We start from the raw sequence: 21,325 nt of genomic DNA on the forward strand, positions 1-21,325 counted from the left end.
AAGCATTGTGGTAACAATGACGAAAGTGCTGGGGTATGACGTGCTGTGTGAGGCACGAGTAATGTATTTTGGAATGTGGGAAAATGTAAGAAAGGAGGACCGTTACTTGTTTAAAATTATGTTGTTGTCAAGCAAAAAGGTAATAACAAAAAACTGGCTGAAAAGTGACCCTTTAAAATTGGAAGAATGGACTGATGTAATCGAGGACATATATATAATGGAGAAAATGACCTACACTTTGAGACTGAAATCTGACAAACACCGAAAACAGTGGACAAAATGGATAGCTTATAAGACTCACTCAGCCCCATAGGGCAGGGACCTCTCCTCATTCTTGTTGTTGTTTTTTTGTTTGTTTTTTTTCCTTTCCCCCTCTTCCACAGATTGGGTGTCCTTTATTTTATTTTTTTTTATTTGGTTTGTTTCCTTTGTGTTCTTTTTTTTCATGTTTTTGTTTGCATGTACTATAAAATTGGAAAAAGTACAAAATAAAAAGTAAAAAAAAAGAGAGACTTTTCCATTTGATTACATTTTGTATGATGGATTATGCAGAAAAAGTAGAATTGGGCTGAAAGATCTATCGCTTTATCACCTATTCAGGTTGTAAATTGTCTTTTTAAAAAGTAACTAAGTAACTAAGTAATTAATTACTTTTGAAAATAAGTAATCAGTAAAGTAACGGGATTACTTTTTTGGGGAAGTAATCAGTAATTAGTTACTGATTACTTTTTTCAAGTAACTTGACCAACACTGGTCACGGAGTCCACAGACTTGGGCTGAGGATGACACTAGCACTCACAGCGAAGTGGACTGCTACATAGCCACCGTGTTACAGGGCATTCCAGCATCCCCAAGCTGAATGGAAAGCTTTAAAGCAGCCACTACAACGGATGTTGAACTACAGACTGTCATCACGTACATACGCAGGGGTTGGCCTGTATACGGAGCTAGTGTGCCATTGAACATTAAAGCGTACATGAAAGTGAAAAACGAGCTATCAGAGGCTGACGCGCTGGTTATACGAGGCTGCAGAATTGTCATTCCAAAGTCACAGAGAACAGCCATTCTACACAAACTACATGACAGGCACCAAGGCCTCACCAAGTGCGGGGATAGGGCTAATTCATCTTTGTGGTGGCCGGGGCTCTCCACTGAGCTAAAGAATGCAGTGCTGCAGTGCCAAACATGTCTAGCACAGAGGCCAACACAGACAAGGGAGCCGCTCATCTCCACACCTTTGCCGGATTGTCCATGGCAAAGGATAGCCCTGGATCTCTGTGAACACAACCGGAATACTTACCTTGTTGTGTCGGACTACTACTCACGTTTTCTGGAAATACTGCACCTACCATCCACGACCAGTGGCCAAGTTGTTCAGAAGCTGAAGTCGACCTTTGCTAGGTTTTGGATCCCTGACGAGGTGGTGAGTGACAATGGCCCTCAGTTCTCCAGCTCTGAGTTCCAGGCCTTCGCAAGAGAGATGGATTTCGCCCACATAACGTCTAGTCACCACCACCCATAGGGAAATGGTCACGCGGAGAGGGCAGTACAGACTGCAAAGAAAATCCTCCGGCACAATGACCCACTGATAGCACTAATGTGCTTTAGGTCTACTCCCTGTACCACTACAGGTTTCAGCCCAGCGGAACTTATTATGGGGAGGAAGATCAGGACAACCCTGCCTACCTTGGAGAAGAATCTTCAACCTAAATGGCCCAACAAAAGAGAGGTTTAACGAACGGATGCTGGTCAGAAGGCCAAGCAGGCGTTCTACTACGACCGCCGCCATGGTACTAAGCCCCTACCTCCACTCCATCCAGGGATGCTGTCCTAACTAAGCTGGACCAGGAGAAGGCTTGGGCAACACCGGCCATCATCTCCAAGGAGAGCGTCGGGACGGAACCGCCGCCATCTCCGCCTCGAACCATCTCCACGGGCTATGCCACAACCCCTTCCAACACCCACTGTGGACACTGAGGAGCTGCCATCTCAGGGTGCGCAAGCCAGTCAAGAGGCTGGATCTGTAGACACTGGGGTAATGGGAGAGAGGGAAGGACTGGGGATTGGGAATGTTGTATTGTTGGTGTTTTGCACTTATGTTTTGAGCTGCAACCAATACTGCTGTTACCTGGTTGAGTTAATTACCTTAAAGGTTTACCATGTTTAATAAGTCCTGTTTTGTGGACACTGCCCTTCATGCCGACAGTAAGCCAATTGTGCCCGGTCCTTAAGAGAACCGCCCAGAGGGTATTATAGTGTCACATGTTATCATTGTGTCGTTGCTGTTCTATTTGGGGTTTGTTATTGGAAATAACATGAAAAGGGGGGGAGATGTCATATACTGGGTTGCCTGTGCCGAGCGGGTGGGCATTGCGGCTTTACGCCACCATGACATGCTTTGTGGCAGGGCTGTCAATGTGCAGTTCCTCTCTTAGCTGCCACACCCGTTGTTGTGCTGTTATAACCCATGCTGGATACACGTTCAATAAAGCAGCATCATAAGAAAGCTACCAAGTGGTCATTCTACACCATCGGTCATCCATTGCTCCCACGCCGCTCGCAGCCTTACTTTGAACGGCCGGTTCACACCGATGTCCAGCGGTTGGAGTTCCTTTGTCAGGCCTCCCGGAATGACAGCAAGCTCAGAGTTCATTTGCTTCACTTGTTTTTTCACATCAGCTGTGAGATGGGCACGCATAGAGTCACAGATCAACAGCGATGGTGATGCTTGGAAAAAAACACCTGGTCTCCTTACATACACCTCCCTCAGCCACTCTTTCATCATTTCCTCATCCATCCAGCCCTTTTCATCTGCCTTAATGATGACTCCTGCTGGAAACTTCTGTTTAGGCAAAGTCTTTCTCTTAAAAATCACCATAGGCAGCAGTTTCTGTCCATTAGCATGGCAGCCAAGCACAACAGTAAAGAAGACTTTTTGTGCCCCGTTGTGCGTATCGCTATCGTGCTGGTCCCCTTCTTCTCCACAGTGTGACTCACCGGAATGTCGAAAGTGAGCGGCACCTCGTCCATGTTAGTGATGTGGCTGGGCTGGATGTGTTTGTCGGCGATGTGTTTGCTGCAGTAGGAGCGGAAGATGGCCAGCTTTTCATTATAATCCGCTGGAAGTTGCTGCGCTACCATAGTCCTGGTCCGGATGGAAAAATGGCACCGTTTCATGAAACGAAAGCATCAAGGTTCAAGGTTCTTTATTTGTCACATGCATAGTTATACAAGTATAACACACAGTGAAATGTAACCTGACACGCTCCTCGACATGTGCAAAAAAATTGGGGGGGGGGGGGGGGGGGGGTTGTAGAGGAAGAACATTATATATAGTATATACATTGGGTGTGCAGTAGTAGCAGCAAGCAGGTGAATTCTGTACATTAATTTGAATAGACATCTGACTATTTTACAGGATAGACAATATAAACATATTTAAAATTAAAGGAATTGAAATGTACATTGTGCCTTGGTTTAGTGTCTGGAAGAGTCCTGACTCAGTCAATTATAGATGATGTGAGAGGGCGAGTGTGTGTGTTTAGAGCACGGATGGCTTGGGGATAGAAGCTCCTCTTGAGTCTCTCTGTCCTTGCCCGGAAGATGCGAAACCTTCTACCAGATTGCAGAAGTTTGAACAGTTTGTTGCCAGGATGGGACGGGTCCTTTAGTATCTGCGCTGCTCTAGTCCGGCATCTCCTGGTGTAGGTGTCCTGAAGCGGGGGGAGAGCAATCCTGCAGTAGCGTTCTGCTGTACGGATCACTCTCTGGAGAGCTTTTTGGTCCTTCACACAGCTGTTCCCAAACCACGATGTCATGTTCTGTGTGAGGATGCTCTCCACAGCGCCTGTATAGAAAATCCTGAGGATCTTTGGAGAGACCCTGAACTTCCTCAGTTGTCGTAGGTGATACAGGCGCTGCCTAGCCTTTTTGGTCTGGACCTGAATGTGGGCAGCCCATGTCAGGTCTGAGGAGATGTGGACACCAAGATACTTGAAGGACTGCACCCTCTCCACTGGAGCTCCATTGATGATAATGGGCTTGTAGTCTCTGTGCTGACTCCTTCTGAAGTCCACCACCAGCTCCTTGGTCTTGCTGACGTTCAGCTGGAGGTGATTGTCCTGGCACCATGATGCCAGATTCTTCACTTCATCCATGTAGGCCGTCTCATCGTTGTTGGAGATGGCACCCAACACCACTGTGTCGTCAGCAAACTTCACAATGGTGTTGGAGCCATGGGTGGCCACACAGTCTGAAGTGTAGAGGGAGTAGAGCAGTGGCGAGAGGACACATCCCTGAGGTGCTCCTGTGTTGATGGTGATGCTGTTGGAGAAGCACCTGCCCACCCTCACCACCTGAGTTCTGCCAGTGAGGAAGTCCAACACCCATGCACACAGACGGCTGTTAAGTCCCAGATCCCTCAGCTTTGTGAACAGTCTGCAGGGCACTATTGTGTTAAACGCTGAACTGTAATCAACAAACAGCATTCGCACATAGTTACCCTGTTTCTTGTCCACATGGCTGAGAGTGGTGTGTAGGACGTGGGCGATGGCATCCTCTGTGGATCTGTTGGATCTGTAGGCGAACTGCAGCGGATCTGTGGTGTCTGGGATGGAGGAGGAGATGATGTTCTTCAGCAGCCTCTCAAACACCTTCATTACTACCGAGGTCAGTGCAACTGGCCGGTAATCGTTCAGGGATGAGGGTTTGCTGTTCTTGGGCACAGGGATGATGGTGGATCTTTTGAAGCATGTGGGGACCACAGACTTCACCAGGGACTCGTTGAAGATTTAAATGAACACACCTGCTAGCTGGTCAGCACAGCAGCGCAGCAGACGGCCGGTGATGCCGTCTGGCCCCGCCGCTTTCCTTGTGTTCACTCTCCTCAATGCCGCTCGGACGTCATGCTCCGCGATGCTGGTCACCGGTCTCTCGCTGATGACGTCACTGTCCTCGGTAGTCAGGCGGTAGATAGCATTAGCCGCCTGGCTAACCTCGAAACGGGCGTAGAACTGATTCAGCTCGTTGGTGAATGCAGAGTCAGCAGCGTTGATCAGCGCAGTGTCCCTGGCTTTGTAGTCCGTAATGGTGCGTAGTCCGTGCCACATACTCCGTGTGTCGCCCTGGTGGAAGTGGGACTCCACACGTTTCCGGTACCGGCGTTTGGCATCTCTCACCGCGCGCCGCACGCCGTATGAGGCCGCTTTGTAGGCGCTCATATCGCCAGTGGCGAGACCCGCGTTGTAGGAGGCGGTCCTGGCGTTTACTGCGATCGATCTGTCCATCCACGGTTTCTGGTTTGGGAATGTGGTGACTCTCGCAGTGGGGATAATCTCCTCCGCTAGCATATTGACGAAGCATACTGCTACTTCCGTAAACTCGTTGATGTCGACTGCGCATGCTCTGAACATGTCCCAGTCGACGTCGTTGAGTGCGTCCTGTAGCGTAGCTTCTGATTGGGCAGTCCATCGTTTTACCTCCCTCGTGGTCACATCTTCCCTCCGTATGCTTTGCTTATACTGGGGAATGAGGAAGATGGCGTTGTGGTCAGACTTCCCAAAAGCCGGGTGTGAGACAGCTTTTTAGCCCTGCTTGTATGGCGTGTAGCAGTGATCCAAAATTCGATCCCCTCTCGTTGGACACGAGACATGCTGGTAAAAGTTTGGCATGACTTGTCTGAGGTTCGCTTTGTTAAAATCTCCTGCTACAATGAGGGCTGCGCCCGGGTCCTTGTTTTGAAGCGAGCTCAGCACATCATGTAATTCGGACAAAGCCATACCTGTGTCCGCTTGGGGTGGGATGTAGACCGCCGTGGCGATGACCGAGGTGAACTCACGGGGCAGGTAGAAAGGGCGGCACTTAATGCTCAGGAACTCCAGATGTGGCGAGCAGCCGCTGGAGAGAGTAGAAATGCTCCTGGCATCACACCACTTTCTGTTTACCATGAAACACACTCCCCCACCTTTGGTTTTGTTTGACTCTGCCGTTCTGTCCGCGCGGAGCACAAAGAATGAATCCGACGGACCCCCACCGTGGTCAGGCACGGTGGGGGTCAGCCATGTCTCCGTGAAGCACAGAATGTTGCAGTCCCTCATGTCACGTTGGAAGGTGACCCTTGCTCTTAAGTCGTCGAGCTTGTTCTCCATGGATTGTACATTGGCCAGTAGGATACTGGGCAGTGGTGCGCAATGCGCCTGCTGTCTCAGTCTGTTCCTAATACCAGCGCGTTTCCCCCGGCGCTTCTTTGTTCTGCGCCTCGGATGAGCGGCCCGTCCTTTGTTGTTCTCCGCGCCGCGTAGAATCTCTGACGGCCAGGAAGGGTCGGGTTTAAAAGTGTCCAAGATTAGATGTGCAACCTTGGCACCGATGTTTACAAGTGATCCGCTGTCGTAAACTATAAGACTAGAGGATTTTGGGATGAAAACCAGAGCAAAAAATAGGTAAAAAACAAGAAAAGTAGATAGTCAGAGCGGAGTGGTCAGGAAGGCGTCTGGACGTGGCCGCGCCATCTTAAGACAAGACGGACCTCCTTGGAAATGTTCAATTTTCATTTCTTCTGCTAGCGTTGCTGCTTTTAGTCGAATGGTGACCGTCGAAACGCTTCTCCCACTCGTTCTTTGCTCAATGATCTACTGCTCGAGTCTTTCCTCCAACTCGGGCCACCTCGCCTTATGTCCACGGAAACTCAGCTGCGTCTTCTTGACCTGTCGGAGCTCGTTTTCCAGCTTCCTCCACTTGCAAACCATCGATTCATTAATCTTAAATTCTCTCGCGGTTGCTCGATTTCCATGTTCTCCACATAGCTGATGGCCTTCAGTTTGAACTGTGCTTCATAAGCGTGTCTCTTTGCCATTTTCAGGGTTGTTAAAACAACGATGTTCTGCATAACGCACATACCTGTTCTTTTATATTCAATTCAATTTCAATTCAATTTTATTTATATAGCGCCAAATCACAACAAAAGTCGCCTCAAGGCACTTCATAAATATACAATCAACGCCCACACTTCCCCCTTTAGCGTTCTCATGGTGTTCTCTACTACGTCTTCCTTACAACAACAACACACACAGGGCGCACTGCACTATAGGGTGCGCCGCACTTTTTGAAGAAAATCTAAGACTTTTATGTGCGCCTTATAGTCGTGAAAATACGGTATATTGCTTTTCATTGTTCAGGTGTACATTTTGGGCTGTACAGTGTAACCATATGTTGAAAAGCATTATTAAAATAAACATTTTTAGTGTTGTACCCTACTGAAGGCATTATGTTAATAGTTCCCAGATTCATCTTTGGAAGTAAGGTCAGTATGCTTCCCCCACATTTATCATTATCGTGAAATGAGAACATGTTCCTTCTATTGTAAACTTGTTATGAGGCAATGACTATGTTATCTTACAAGCCGAGCAATAACAAATAATCACACACACATAAAAGCAACAAACACAATTTTCTTATACAAAATAACTAAAATAACTAATAATTTAAGTGACTTAAATATATAAAGTACATTCCAGGGTCCATCTATGTCAGAAACGATTAAGATGGGTGGCTAATATGTATTCCATCATCCAGCTGGGGCCTTTCGTGCATGTTCTCCCCGTATTTGCCTGGGTTCTGTTTGGGTATTCTGGCTTCCTCCCCCAAAAGATATACATAGGGTTAGGTTAACTGGTGATTCTAATTTGCCCATAGGTGTGAAAGCGAGTGCAAACTGTTATCTGTTCCCTGTGACAGACTGGCAATCTGTCCAGGGTTAACCCCACCTCTTGTCCTATGATAACTGGCATATGCTCCAAATCCCCCACAACCCTGATAAGGATAAGCAAGAATGGATCGATGGAAAATTGGCATTCGGAAAAAGAACACAAATCAAACACACTGCTCTCAGGCACATCTGTTTATTTAAAACCTTGTTCAATCTTTATTATGGAAAGGTATGACTTGTCTTGAAAGGTATACTTGAAAGGTATCCAGTATGACTATCAAATGTATTCAATAACCCTTTAGCAACAAACCTCTATACTTTTCTTTTTTTTTTTCATGAACAAGTTACAGGGGATTATGACTGCACTTTGGATTTTGCATTGTATTTTCTATTATTTTGGAGGCAAAATGTATATAAGCAGGGCTGGACTGGGACAAAAAATCAGCCCGGGTATTTTGACTAGAGACCGGCCCACCAGGTATTATAGGAAAAACCATAAAGCCTTAGAATGAAAACAAACGTTGTTGTGACAGTGATGTGCACTGTCTTGTTGGTACATATGTATCAATCTAATAAACTTAAACCTACACCATCCTCCCTATTCTGGTATTCTAAACAGTACTTAGCCAAAACCCAAAGGCTGCTTGGTTGAGTTAACTTCCTGAACTATCTACAACATATGGTGGAAACCTGAAATTAAGACAGAGAAGACTAGAGGTGAGACATGATCATTACTGAATATTAAAAATAATAAATGACAGATTTAGTGATATTTTCATAAACTATTTATTTACCACATCAATAAACAGCATGGCAGGGCAAAATATTTTTTCTAACATAGCAACCTTTTAAAAGTGAAAGGCGACAGAAAGACAGGTGAGAAAGATTAAAACTTAACTGACTTTTTGATAGGATTTTACACAAAGTACTAGTACAGTATCTAGAAAATGTAGGAAGATACTAGCATCATGTACAGTACTTTCTTCTGAAGAAATTATGTTGGGACCCTGAAAAAAAACTTACTATGTACAATAATGGATTTCTATAAATTTGATATCAGATGAAAACTTTGGTTGTAAGATTCGGATAATTATTAGTTAAAAGCTAGAAATTTTAAATGAGAATAAGAGAGAAAAGTATTTCTTTGTGCCCCCCTTTCCCTGTTAATGCTCTACCTGGCCCCATGGCAAAACTTTGGTAGACCCGCCCCTGCACAGTTAACAGCTGTCAGCTACATAGAAAAGGATCCTGGTGTAAGTTGTCTCTCAGAAGCAGTTCATGGCTTTCCTTCAACTCATTCATGTCAGCCAAAAGGTAAACCAGTTTCTCCATCACCTGTTCAGCTCTGATGATTCAGTAAGGACATCTCCTGGTTTTATCTTCATGTTTCCCTCTCACCAGATAACCAAACCGATATCATGACCAGCAGCTTTTATGGCTCCAACAAACATCAGCTGATACTAGAAAGTAATATTAAATAAATTCTAACAACAGCTTATCAAGTTTAAAGGCGCTTCTGCTGTTTAACGCGACCTCCGCTAGTTTCCTCTTTCTGGCGCAAAGCGGGAGATAAACAAGCAAGAGAGACGGGACTTGAGGCAGAAACGCTGATCAGCTGATCATTGATCAGTTTCATGATTGAAGTAGCAGCAGGAGAGGGAGGGGGGAGAATGAGAGAAGAAGAGGAAGCTGACAGGGTAAAGACACAGAATAACTCCAGCTTTTTGTCTTTTTCTTTATTGTAGCTGAAGTACGGGACAAATCGCATTTATTTTTAGCTCAATACGAAACGCGTAATATTAACTCTGAATACCAGAGGATTCCGTTTTTTACAGGATGGTAGACAACTCTACTAATTAACCATATGAATAAAATAAAGTTCACCAGTAACATATAGCACCCACCCAGCTGTATAAAAACTCTGTCATGCTAGCTAGTACACAGTACGAGTTATTGTAACTGACTGTAAAAAGTTAGCACAACGAAAACAAACTACAACTAAACTTGGTTTATATCTGACCCAGATAGACTGCAGGTCATAACTTCTTACCTGAAGCTCATTTCACCTGACAGTCAGACCGGCGGCTGCCATGGGTCTCTCCACCTCTGCCTCCCCTTTCCCCCATCCACCTGCTGGCCTCCAGTACTTGCTAATTTTACTGAATCTGTGAAAGCTCCACCATAGCCACTACCAAACAATTGAGTTAATTTTACATGTCTGCCAGCATCTGTCCAATCCGCCACCTTTCACTGTTTACACGGTTACGAAAAAAAGACAACAACAACAACAAAACATCGGCCCATTTAAAACAAAAAATTACCATCGGCCCACCGGGCAAATGCCCGGTATGCCCAATGGCCAGTCCAGCTATGTATATAAGGTTACTAGTGATAAAGTCAAATATAGATAAAGTTAGTATGTAGTGGTGTTTATTTTGAAGGGGGGGGGGGGGGGGCAATTACCATCACTTATTCATTTTTATAACACAGGTCTATGGTTAGATGATTTGCAACTGATAAAGACAGAAATGAAAACATGAAAAAGAAATTACCATCCTTTAAAAAAAACAATTGTCTTCTTTTTGTGTAATTTCTCTATCATTTTATATTCGTCTGCTCCTGGATGGGCTCCTGTTTTAAATTTTTTATTTTTAAGGATTTCAAAGTAATGGCTCCAGCTTCCCCCGCTGTCTGCTCCAAACCCAAAGATAGTGACCTGGGGGAAAAAAATTGAAGTAAAGATTTAATGTATTGTTTCCACTAGGAGCATTCTATTTATTTGTTTATTCATTCATTCTTTTATATATTAACTAATAGCATTCTTAAAAGACATCATTATCTCCATGTCCTATTGAGGACATGGAGAATACCACAAAGCTGACTGAGGAGTTAATGAAAATCAGCCCATAGAGCACTTTATGCATAAATGCTGTGATGACAGGGATTCTGCAAAAGGAATAGGGATGGGTAGTATCTTCACTGACAGTTTTAGCGTTAATGAGAGCACTCACTGGAGTGAAGGTTCTTCTAGCAGTACAACAACCCTAAGCATGCAACCAAGATAACAAAAAAGTGACTTCTTGACCACTTTGTAAATGTCCTTGAGTGGTACAGCCAGATTCCAGACTGGAACATGACTGATAATCATTGATAATCACTTCTCAGTCCTGGGATCCCCTAAGTGTCATGTTTCTGGGTCCTTTTGACCCAGTTTTTTGTTTGTTTGTTTTTTTTGTTTTTTTGGTGGTGGGGGGGGGGGGGGGGTGTTGTGCATTTTTGGTCATTCAAATCAAATCAAATCAAATCAAATCACTTTTATTGTCACATCACATGTGCAGGTACATTGGTACAGCACATGTGAGTGAAATTCTTGTGTGCGAGCTTCACAAGCAACAGAGTTGTGCAAAATACAATAATGTAAACAAGCAAAATACAAGAATGGCTACATCTGAAACTAATAAATATATGTACAATATATAATAGTATATGCATTTCTGGATGTGTATACTAAATATTTTTCTACGTGTGTGTGTGTGTGTGTGTGTGTGTGTGTGTGTGTGTACACATATTTTACAAATTAAATAGAGTAAACAATGAATAGAATATATAAAATAAATAAAATAAAATATACAGAGTGAGACATGTGCAGAACAGTGGCATTACTGTACAGTATGGAGTGCATAATGTTAAAGTTCCAGTAGTGAAGCTGAGGTGTCTATGAAGTGTTCAGCAGTCTGATGGCCTGATGGAAAAAGCTGTCTCTCAGTCTGCTGGTACGGGACTGGATGCTGCAGAACCTCCTTCCTGATGGAAGTAGTCTGAACAGTTTATGGCTGGGGTGACTGGAGTCCTTGATGATCCTCCCCGCTTTCCTCAGGCACCGCTTCCTGTAGATGTCTTGGAGGGAGGGAAGCTCACCTCCAATTATCCGTTCAGAGCACCGCACTACTCGCTGGAGAGCTTTGCAGTTGTAGGCGGTGCTGTTGCCATACCAGGTGGTGATGCATCCAGTGAGGATGCTCTCAATGGCACAGTGATAGAAGGTCCTGAGGATGCGGAGGCTCATGCCAAATCTTTTCAGTCTCCTGAGAAAGAAGAGGCGCTGCTGCGCCTTCTTCACTGTTTTGTTTGTGTGAGAGAGTGATATTATACCCCTCTCGTCAAAAAAAGTGACAGGTTGCTTCCGGAGCTCATTAATTATTCATGAGCTCCGGAAGTCCGGAAGTAGGAAGTAATTAAATTATCCCCTAATTAAATTAGCCCCTAATTAAATTAGCTCCGGAAGTCCGGAAGTAGGAAGTAATTAAATTATCCCCTAATTAAATTAGCCCCTAATTAAATTACCTCCGGAAGTCCGGAAGTAGGAAGTAATTAAATAATAAAAATATGATATTCATAAAAATATGATATTCATAAAAATATGATATTCATAAAAATATGATATTCATAAAAATATGATATTCATAAAAATATAATTGATTATTTAGAAAGTTTCTTATATATCAAAATAGCATTCTTTTATTTCTTTAAGCAATTAAAAAATTTATTTATTTTTTTATGCTCAAAAAACGCCATCTGGTGGTGGGTCAGTGTGTGCGCGCGCCCACGCGCGCCCGAGGCTGTGTGTCTGGGCGCGCGGGGGCGCGCCCGTGTCTCCGGACCGTGCTCTCTCGGGCTCCGTGCTCATGTGTTTAAAAATGTATTAAACCATATTAAAATTGTTTAGTTAAACTTGTGCTTTTGTAACGTTCAGTATGGCCACAAACACATGCTGCATGCCTTGGGGGAAAACTTTATTTCGATTTATATGCATTTGTAGATTTAGAATAAAACTCATACTCAGAAAAAACAACTCGCGATCCCCGCAGCCCCCTTAACCTAATCCTTAGATACATAAGCAGGGAAAACTCCTTAAAAAACCCTCCGCTATTTCTCCAAAACCCTACAATAACTTGTTAGGGTACCCCCTCTATTCCCAAAACCTTATATTCGATAACAGGGAAAATCCTGAAAAAATCCTTAGTCTTTTTTCTCAAATTCAGCGCCCCGCGGCTCCCTTCATGCTCAGCCAAACAAAGCCAAAACTCCTTTTAAAAATTTCTCCGCGATTTCTCCAAAACCCCTAGAATAACTTGTTAGCTACCCCTCTATTCCCAAAAAAAAAGCGCTATAATCCAAAAACATTGGGAAAGCTCCTTACTCTTTTTTCTTCAAAAACTTGCCTCTTGCTAGCTACCTCTAAAATTCTACGCAGAGTCTAAGTTCTACCTCGCTCTTAATCGCACCGATCCCGCAACAGCTTCCAGAGCACAATTTTTTCCTGCTTGTTCGCTCCCCGCTCTGCTCCCGAATGCGCTGCTTACCTCGTTTGAAAATTCCCCCCTGAGACCAACTCCGCCTCACTGCGCCCCGCTGCCAATCACATAACCCTTGCACCGCTCCCTTCGCACCCCGGTTAGCCAATCCGCTCCAGGCTCGATTACTCGCTCTCCCGCTGATGTTAATACTACCCCCGAGCTCCCAGAAGAGATCTGACTTCAGACGTATCAACAACTGGCGCCGCTCACACTGCTTGCGAGCTCAACAGCCATGAAACCAGGGATCAACAACTACCTTTCGCGTGCCCTATGTGCATATCACTCGGTAAGTGTTAATCTTCCTCTCTAACTACATTTTTGCATTTTCCTTTTTACCATTCTGTCAATCCTTTCATCTTCAAAAAAGCCATGCAAATAGGCTCTGTAACACTTGGAATACACTTTTTAAAACATATATAAGCTCCCCTCTAACACTCAGAGCTAAAAAGTGCGTTTGTAAGTTAAACTATAGCAGCGATCATGGCCTCATCAGGTACCTCATTTTTCTCACTCTTGTTCATATAATGTTTATATTTTTACTGTTTTTTCCCCGTTTGTAAATACTCGATGTTATTTCTTTTCAGACTCTGAGATAAACCTGCTCAACTCCTCTTTTTTTGAGTATCTCGATCGAATTGGTAGGTTTGGTTCATTCTTGTTCCCCTTCTTAACAGCTAATTGTACAAGAAAAACAAAACATTAACCCTCTTTTTTCATTTTTATCAAACTTTCTAGATATCTCTGACTTGGACACCTTTATTGGTACGAGTTCCCCGAATTCTTCACCACCAGTGCTTGTGCGATCCACAGGAAAGAATATTCGTCTCTCCACACGGGACAGACAGCATTTGCTCTCTACGCTAGATCGCCCTGCTTCATCTGGCCCCAGTTCCATCCCCGTCGGAGCTTGTTCTCTCCCGCAACCCTCTGGGAAAAACCTGCGCCTGGCCGCCGGGGACAGCCAAGATTTGCTCTCTGAGCTCACTCCCGATGCTCCGGCCGATCGGAGCCCCAGAAACGCTTCTAATTCTCCGCCATCAGACACACGAAATGCACCGCGCCTGCCTTTGAGACCCAATCACGGTCAGTCTCTCTAGGTTCTCGCTTTTTTTGTCATTTCTTTTTTAAATTAAAAACTAACCCTTTTCTATTTAACTTTACTAACTGTTTGTATCTTACCCTCAAATTCTCAGGGCGTCTCAGAAGGAGGAGTAGCAGGACCCGCAGGATCGCAAGGACAAGGAGGACAACGCGAACACGCACCCGAAGGCAGCTGGCGTCAATCGCTCTTCGTGCGGTATCTCTGTTCGCTGAATTAGTTCAGCTCATCTTATAAAAACTTTGTTTTTGATATTTTTTTTTATTTTGCTTTTCAAACATACTTTCTTTTGTGGTTTTTTCTTTTAATATATTCCTGTTAAACAATAATAATAAAATAAAATGGATAACCAGGAACAAGATATTACAGACCCGTTTCTTGCTTTAGAAACAGCGTTAGCTAGGTTAAATGAAAATATACACCATTCTCAGATTACATATTCACAAAACAGTGAGCAACCTGAGGTGATCAATAATAATGATCCTTTAGAATTGCTTAATTTAGCTCTTGCCCGATTAGCACCCAATGAAAGTGCCTTTCAAAATATTTCTTTGAGTTTGGGATTGGATCATGATGAGATCCAAACAGAGTCAGACGCGGTTCATTCACAAATGAGTCTGACACAAAACATCTCCTCTTCTGATCCGTTTTTAGCAATTAATAGAGCTTTAGAAGCTTTGGCCCAAATACAAAATGAGGTTCAAATACCGCCAGAGTTATTGAGTCAAATAAACAGGCTAAATCAAAATCGTTTCATTGATTCTCAAAGCCAGCATTCGCTAGTCTTTTCCCCAGAAAATGCGTGTCCCAACGAACCGCTCAGCCGCAGCCCCCCGGTACAGCTGTCAACCACTTTCAATGACTCTAATCCTCATCAATCACTCAGCTCTCCCGCAGACATTGTCTCTGCGAACGAGCCACTTAACCCAGTAAACCATGATCACTCCTTTCAACAAGGGGGTAATCCAGACCAGAGTTGCGCCAGTAATTCAGCACAACCCTCTATAGTTGTTAGAAATAAATTTAATAACGTTGAAATTAGAGAAATTTTGAATTTTCCTCCTCCAAACGATATACCCGACTATGCGCATTATTATCAAGGCGTAATGTCTAGTGCACGTGAAATATTAAACAGGGTTTTCTCTCACGCACGTCCAGGTGATTATATCCAGTTAGAATTGATAGGCCAACAGTTACAAAATAATGTTTCAGTGATTTTACGTGATAATCATGATTTATCTGAATTTGAAAATTTATTCTTGAGAGCGGTACAGTCAAACTGGTCAGTAATGTGTGATGGCTCGTTGGAGGTTGTAGCTCAGATTGTTACACCCCCAAATGGCAGTGGGAAAAGATTGCTTAAACACATACTCGACAGCGAAATTGTGAAAAAGAAAAGACGGTTTTTATACGTGGTCCATAACCCCTCGAATAAGTTGTGTTTTGCTACAAGTGTTGCCCACCTTCTGCAACCCGATTTTAATGACTATCAAGCACAAACATTAGCTAGAGAAATTCAACAAAAAGCTGGTCTAAATGATCAAACGCCTGTTGGGTTTAATCAAATAATTACATTTGAAAGGTTACTAGGATGTAAAATTATAGTATTTTACCGTAACGAGCATGATCGCACCCTTTGTAAATTTCAGACTAGTACAGTGAATAGCGCAAAAACCTTGTGTTTATTTTTATTTGACAATCATTACTACGCTATCAAAAATCTTAAAGGATTTTTGGGCACAGCGTATTTGTGTACTCATTGTTACATAGGCTTTAACCATGTGTTATCCCATTTCTGCCCTGCTCGTTGCTCAGTCTGTATGCAGCCTGACTGTAACGAGCATTTCCTCTCCCCTATTGTATGTACCGATTGTAATCGCACCTGTAGATCTCGTTATTGTTTTGAGAGCCATAAAAAACTCGTTGAGAGGCGTGAAAGGTCTGCCAGCAACTGTGACCTCTACAGGAAATGTATCAAGTGCTCAAGGCTATATTACTTAGCAGCATATGAAAAACCTCACAAATGCCAAAAGAGAAAATGCCAAATCTGTCGTCAGGAAATCTCTAGTGATCATCAAACACATCAGTGCTATATGCAGGTTTTACAACGCGAAACAAAACATAATAACAAGTTGATTTTTTATGATTTTGAAACTTTTGTTAACGAACACGGTGAGCACAGCCCTTTTCTGGTGTGTACAAAAACATCAGATGGTAAATCTTGGAGCTCTCAGGGTGAGCATTGCGTTGAAAACTTTCTTACTCATTTTAGACGCCCCCTCTTCAAGGGCTCAATCTTTATCGCTCATAATGCAAAGGGTTTCGATGCGTACATTATCCTTCGCGGGTTAGTTAGGCGAGGATTAAAACCAAACTTGATAATGCAAGGTTCCAAAGTGATCAGCTTTACAGACCCAGACTTTAATCAACGTTATATAGACTCGTCATGCTTCCTACCTATGCCATTGTCAGCTATCCCGAAAGCGCTGGGATTTTCAGATAGTGTTAAAGGTTTTTTTCCTCATTCTTTCAGCTCCAAACAAAACCTAACTTATGTTGGACCGTACCCTCCCCCTTCCGCATTTAGTCTCGAGCGCATGACATCAAAAGGCAGAGAGGAATTTTACAAATGGTATGATTCAGTCAGCTCTGGCCCCTTCAATTTCATGAAACAGGCGCTGTTATACTGTAAAAATGATGTTGAAATTCTAGCTCGGGGTTGCGCATTGTTTAGAAACGGGTTTATTGAAGAGACAGGAGTAGATCCTTTCAGTCGCAACACGCTTGCAAGCGCTTGTCTTAAAACGTATTTGACAAACTTCATGCCTGCCAATTCTCTGGCCCTGCCCTGTCCTTTAAATTACCATAATCAGGTGAAATCATTTTCCTCATCCTCATTTCAATGGCTCGAATATCTCTCGTTTACGCAAGGTGTTTTTATCAGACATGCGCTCAATCAAGGAGAAAAACAGCTCGGTAGTTATTATGTAGATGGATATTCCGAAAATAATGGTAAAACATACGTGTGGGAATTTTTGGGCTGCTACTTCCATGGGTGTATTAAGTGTTTTTCCAATCAGTCCGATGTTAACCCCTTGGTAGGTTCCTCTTTTGCAGAGTTAAACAGCGCCACTCAAGACAGGCTCGCTAGATTGAGAGCTGAGCATAATGTCTCTCTTGTTATAATCTGGGAGCATGAGTGGACCGAGTTAAAACGTAGTGATGAGAGTGTAATCAGCTTTCTCAAACGTTATGATCCACCAGAGCCTTTGAACCCCCGCCATGCCCTCTTTGGAGGCCGTACAAGCCCAGCACAACTTCGCTGTAGTGCCGGCCCCCGTGAGAAAATCAACTATGTCGACGTGACCTCCCTGTATCCATATGTAAATAGTACATGTAGTTACCCCTTAGGTCATCCTCAAATAATCTTTCGAAATTTTCAGCACCCTAAAAACTACTTTGGGTTTATCAAAGCTGCCGTTTACCCACCACGACGGCTCTATTTTCCGGTCTTACCATTTAAAACAAAATCAGGAAAACTTCTCTTTACTCTCTGTCGCACTTGCGCTGAAATGAACAACCAACAAGGCGTGTGTAACCATAGTAACGAGGATAGAGCACTGAGAGGGGTGTGGACCACTCCCGAGTTTAACCTCGCATTAGAAAAGGGTTATGAAATAGGTCGAATCACAGAGGTATGGCACTTTGAGAGACAGAGTAACACAATATTCACAGACTATGTACATCATTTCCTGCGCAAAAAACAAGAAGCTTCAGGCTACCCATCAGATGCTGTAACTGAGGAGGCTAAACAGCTTTACATTAAAGACTACCAGGCTAAGCAAGGAATAACTTTAGACCCTGAAAACATAAAACTAAACCCTGCTAAAAGACAAATGGCCAAACTTTGTTTAAACTCTTTTTGGGGAAAATTTGGTCAGAGAAATAATCTCACACAGAGCAAACTGGTGAGTGACCCAGAGGAATTCTTTAACCTCATGTTCTCTCCAAAATACAAAGTGAGCTATTTCTCTTTTGTCAGTGATGATGTGGCTCTTATTCAATGGTGTTATGGTGACCTCTGCACTCCGCTCCCAAATTCCACAGATAACATCTTCATTGCGGCCTTCACTACTTCATATGGGCGTATGAAACTCTACAGTTACTTGGATCAGCTGCAGGAAAGAGCTATTTACTATGACACTGATAGCGTAGTGTATCTCACTAAAGAAAATCAATCTGAACTAGAAACAGGCAGGTATTTAGGCGAGCTAACAAATGAGTTAGACCAGGATGATTTCATTACAGAGTTTGTTGCAGCAGGACCTAAGAGTTATGGTTACATGACCAGAAAAGGTAAAGTTGTTTTGAAAGCAAAAGGAATCACACAAACACATGATGTCTGCGAGAAGGTCAACTTTGAATCTGTAAAGACTCTTGTTGACAATTACATTGATAACTGTGAAGGAGGGTCTACACTTGAGGCCCCTCAGCACAGTATCGTTCGTAATAAATCAGCCTTTTCACTACAAAATTCATCATTTCCCAAAAAATTCCGTGTTGTTTATGACAAGCGTAGATTGCTGCCAGGAGGTCTGACTTTACCCTTTGGTTATTGATTTTTTGTTATTTGTTTTTGTTTGTTTTTTAAAAAATGTTTCAGCCTGCTTTAATCGAGTTTGACCCCAGACTTCATGTGCCATTTTCCTGTATGGTTGTCGGGCCAAGTGGCTCTGGAAAGACCTTTTTTGTGAAATCTGTATTGGAAAACTGTGTACATGTTTTGAACAAGCTTATTGACAATGTTGTGTGGGTTTATACATCCTTTCAACCTCTGTATTCTGAGCTTCAAGAGAAAAATAAAAACATTAAATTCATCGAGGGCATTCCTGAATCATTTCAAGATGAGACCTTGTTTCCCTCACACCAAAGTCATCTCATTGTACTGGACGATGTTATTTTTCAAGCAGCTAATCATCCGGAAGTGGTCCGGATTTTCACTCAATACAGACACCATAAAAATATGAGTGTGATGATTTTGAGCCAGAACGTGTTTTTGCAAGGTAAACACAGCAGGACGATCAGTCTGAACAGTACTTATATGGTGTTGTTTAAAAACCCTCGTGATAAATTACAAGTTAATACACTAGCTAGACAAATATACCCAGGACGTGTGCAATACTTTTTGGAAAGTTTTGAAGAAGCTACAAGAGAGCCACATGGATATTTATTGATAGATTTAACCCCCACCTGTCCAGAGCAACTAAGACTGAGAACAGGGATACTACCCTCTGAAAAGCTGTGTGTTTTCTTGCCCAGGAAAAAATAATAGAAACAATGTCTGTAAGATTGAGAAGAAACTTAGCTTTACTGAAAACACTATCGACAAGTTCCCCTAAAATCCGTAAGGTTATTTTACAACAGTGCTCGCCCGATTTTATTCAGTCTGTTTGTGAGATTTGTATGAATCTTTTAAAAGGAAATATTCCAGTCACAGATTGTCAGCATAAGAAGTTGAGACGGTATAGAGAGAAAATCAGACAGATGGCCAGCAGACGAGAGGGTGTTAGAAAGAAAAGAAAATTAATCACTCAAAAGGGGGGTTTTCTGTTACCTTTGCTCACAACGGTTCTACCCATTGTTGCTGACCTGGCAATCGGGGCCATTCGCAAATAAAGATGCAGAAAATGTATCTGATCTCACCTGAGCAGATCAAACGCTTAAATGAAACACATGCAAATGCTTCTCGAGTGAATATCAGAGAGAAGGCAGAGGATGATCTGGATAGTGAAATGAGACAAGTACTGGAGACTCAAGGTCTAGCACCAGATGAGAAAATTAAAAAGTATAATATGCTTTTACAAAGGTATCTGGTGCTTGAGAGACAGAAATCAGATGAAAGCAGAAATATAACACTGAGACTGCCCAGAGAGCATAAAGGGGGTGATAGTGAGAGATCCGATGAATATCATGTGGAAGAAAGCGCAGAGGGGGGAAAGACGGGAAGTGTGAATAAGGTTTTACACGATGTTTTAACCCACATAAATCCACGTTCAAAGAGAAACACTGAATATCTAATGCGTAGAATATTAGCATCAAAAGGTCACATCGGCTGGAGTGAGGAGGGTGAATTGATGCTAATATTCTACGCATTAGATATTCAGTGTTTCTCTTTGAACGTGGATTTATGTGGGTTAAAACATCGTGTAAAACCTTATTCACACTTCCCGTCTTTCCCCCCTCTGCGCTTTCTTCCACATGATATTCATCGGATCTCTCACTATCACCCCCTTTATGCTCTCTGGGCAGTCTCAGTGTTATATTTCTGCTTTCATCTGATTTCTGTCTCTCAAGCACCAGATACCTTTGTAAAAGCATATTATACTTTTTAATTTTCTCATCTGGTGCTAGACCTTGAGTCTCCAGTACTTGTCTCATTTCACTATCCAGATCATCCTCTGCCTTCTCTCTGATATTCACTCGAGAAGCATTTGCATGTGTTTCATTTAAGCGTTTGATCTGCTCAGGTGAGATCAGATACATTTTCTGCATCTTTATTTGCGAATGGCCCCGATTGCCAGGTCAGCAACAATGGGTAGAACCGTTGTGAGCAAAGGTAACAGAAAACCCCCCTTTTGAGTGATTAATTTTCTTTTCTTTCTAACACCCTCTCGTCTGCTGGCCATCTGTCTGATTTTCTCTCTATACCGTCTCAACTTCTTATGCTGACAATCTGTGACTGGAATATTTCCTTTTAAAAGATTCATACAAATCTCACAAACAGACTGAATAAAATCGGGCGAGCACTGTTGTAAAATAACCTTACGGATTTTAGGGGAACTTGTCGATAGTGTTTTCAGTAAAGCTAAGTTTCTTCTCAATCTTACAGACATTGTTTCTATTATTTTTTCCTGGGCAAGAAAACACACAGCTTTTCAGAGGGTAGTATCCCTGTTCTCAGTCTTAGTTGCTCTGGACAGGTGGGGGTTAAATCTATCAATAAATATCCATGTGGCTCTCTTGTAGCTTCTTCAAAACTTTCCAAAAAGTATTGCACACGTCCTGGGTATATTTGTCTAGCTAGTGTATTAACTTGTAATTTATCACGAGGGTTTTTAAACAACACCATATAAGTACTGTTCAGACTGATCGTCCTGCTGTGTT

At 43.0% G+C, this 21,325-nt stretch overlaps 1 protein-coding gene across 1 annotated transcript in view; it reads right to left on the reverse strand.

Moving 5' to 3' along the window:
* Nucleotides 1–10,031: 10,031 nt before the first annotated feature.
* LOC113014187 (CMP-N-acetylneuraminate-beta-galactosamide-alpha-2,3-sialyltransferase 1-like) overlaps nt 10,032–21,325 on the reverse strand; it is a 34,679-nt gene continuing 23,385 nt past the window's right edge. The window contains exon 6 of the mRNA XM_026155552.1: nt 10,032–10,421. Within this exon, the coding sequence (XP_026011337.1) occupies nt 10,254–10,421 (168 nt within the window). The 3' untranslated portion in view covers nt 10,032–10,253. The remainder of the gene's footprint in view (nt 10,422–21,325) is intronic.

Source organism: Astatotilapia calliptera, chromosome 22 (genome assembly GCF_900246225.1).
Source record: "Astatotilapia calliptera chromosome 22, fAstCal1.2, whole genome shotgun sequence".
Taxonomy (NCBI): Eukaryota; Metazoa; Chordata; class Actinopteri; order Cichliformes; family Cichlidae; genus Astatotilapia; species Astatotilapia calliptera.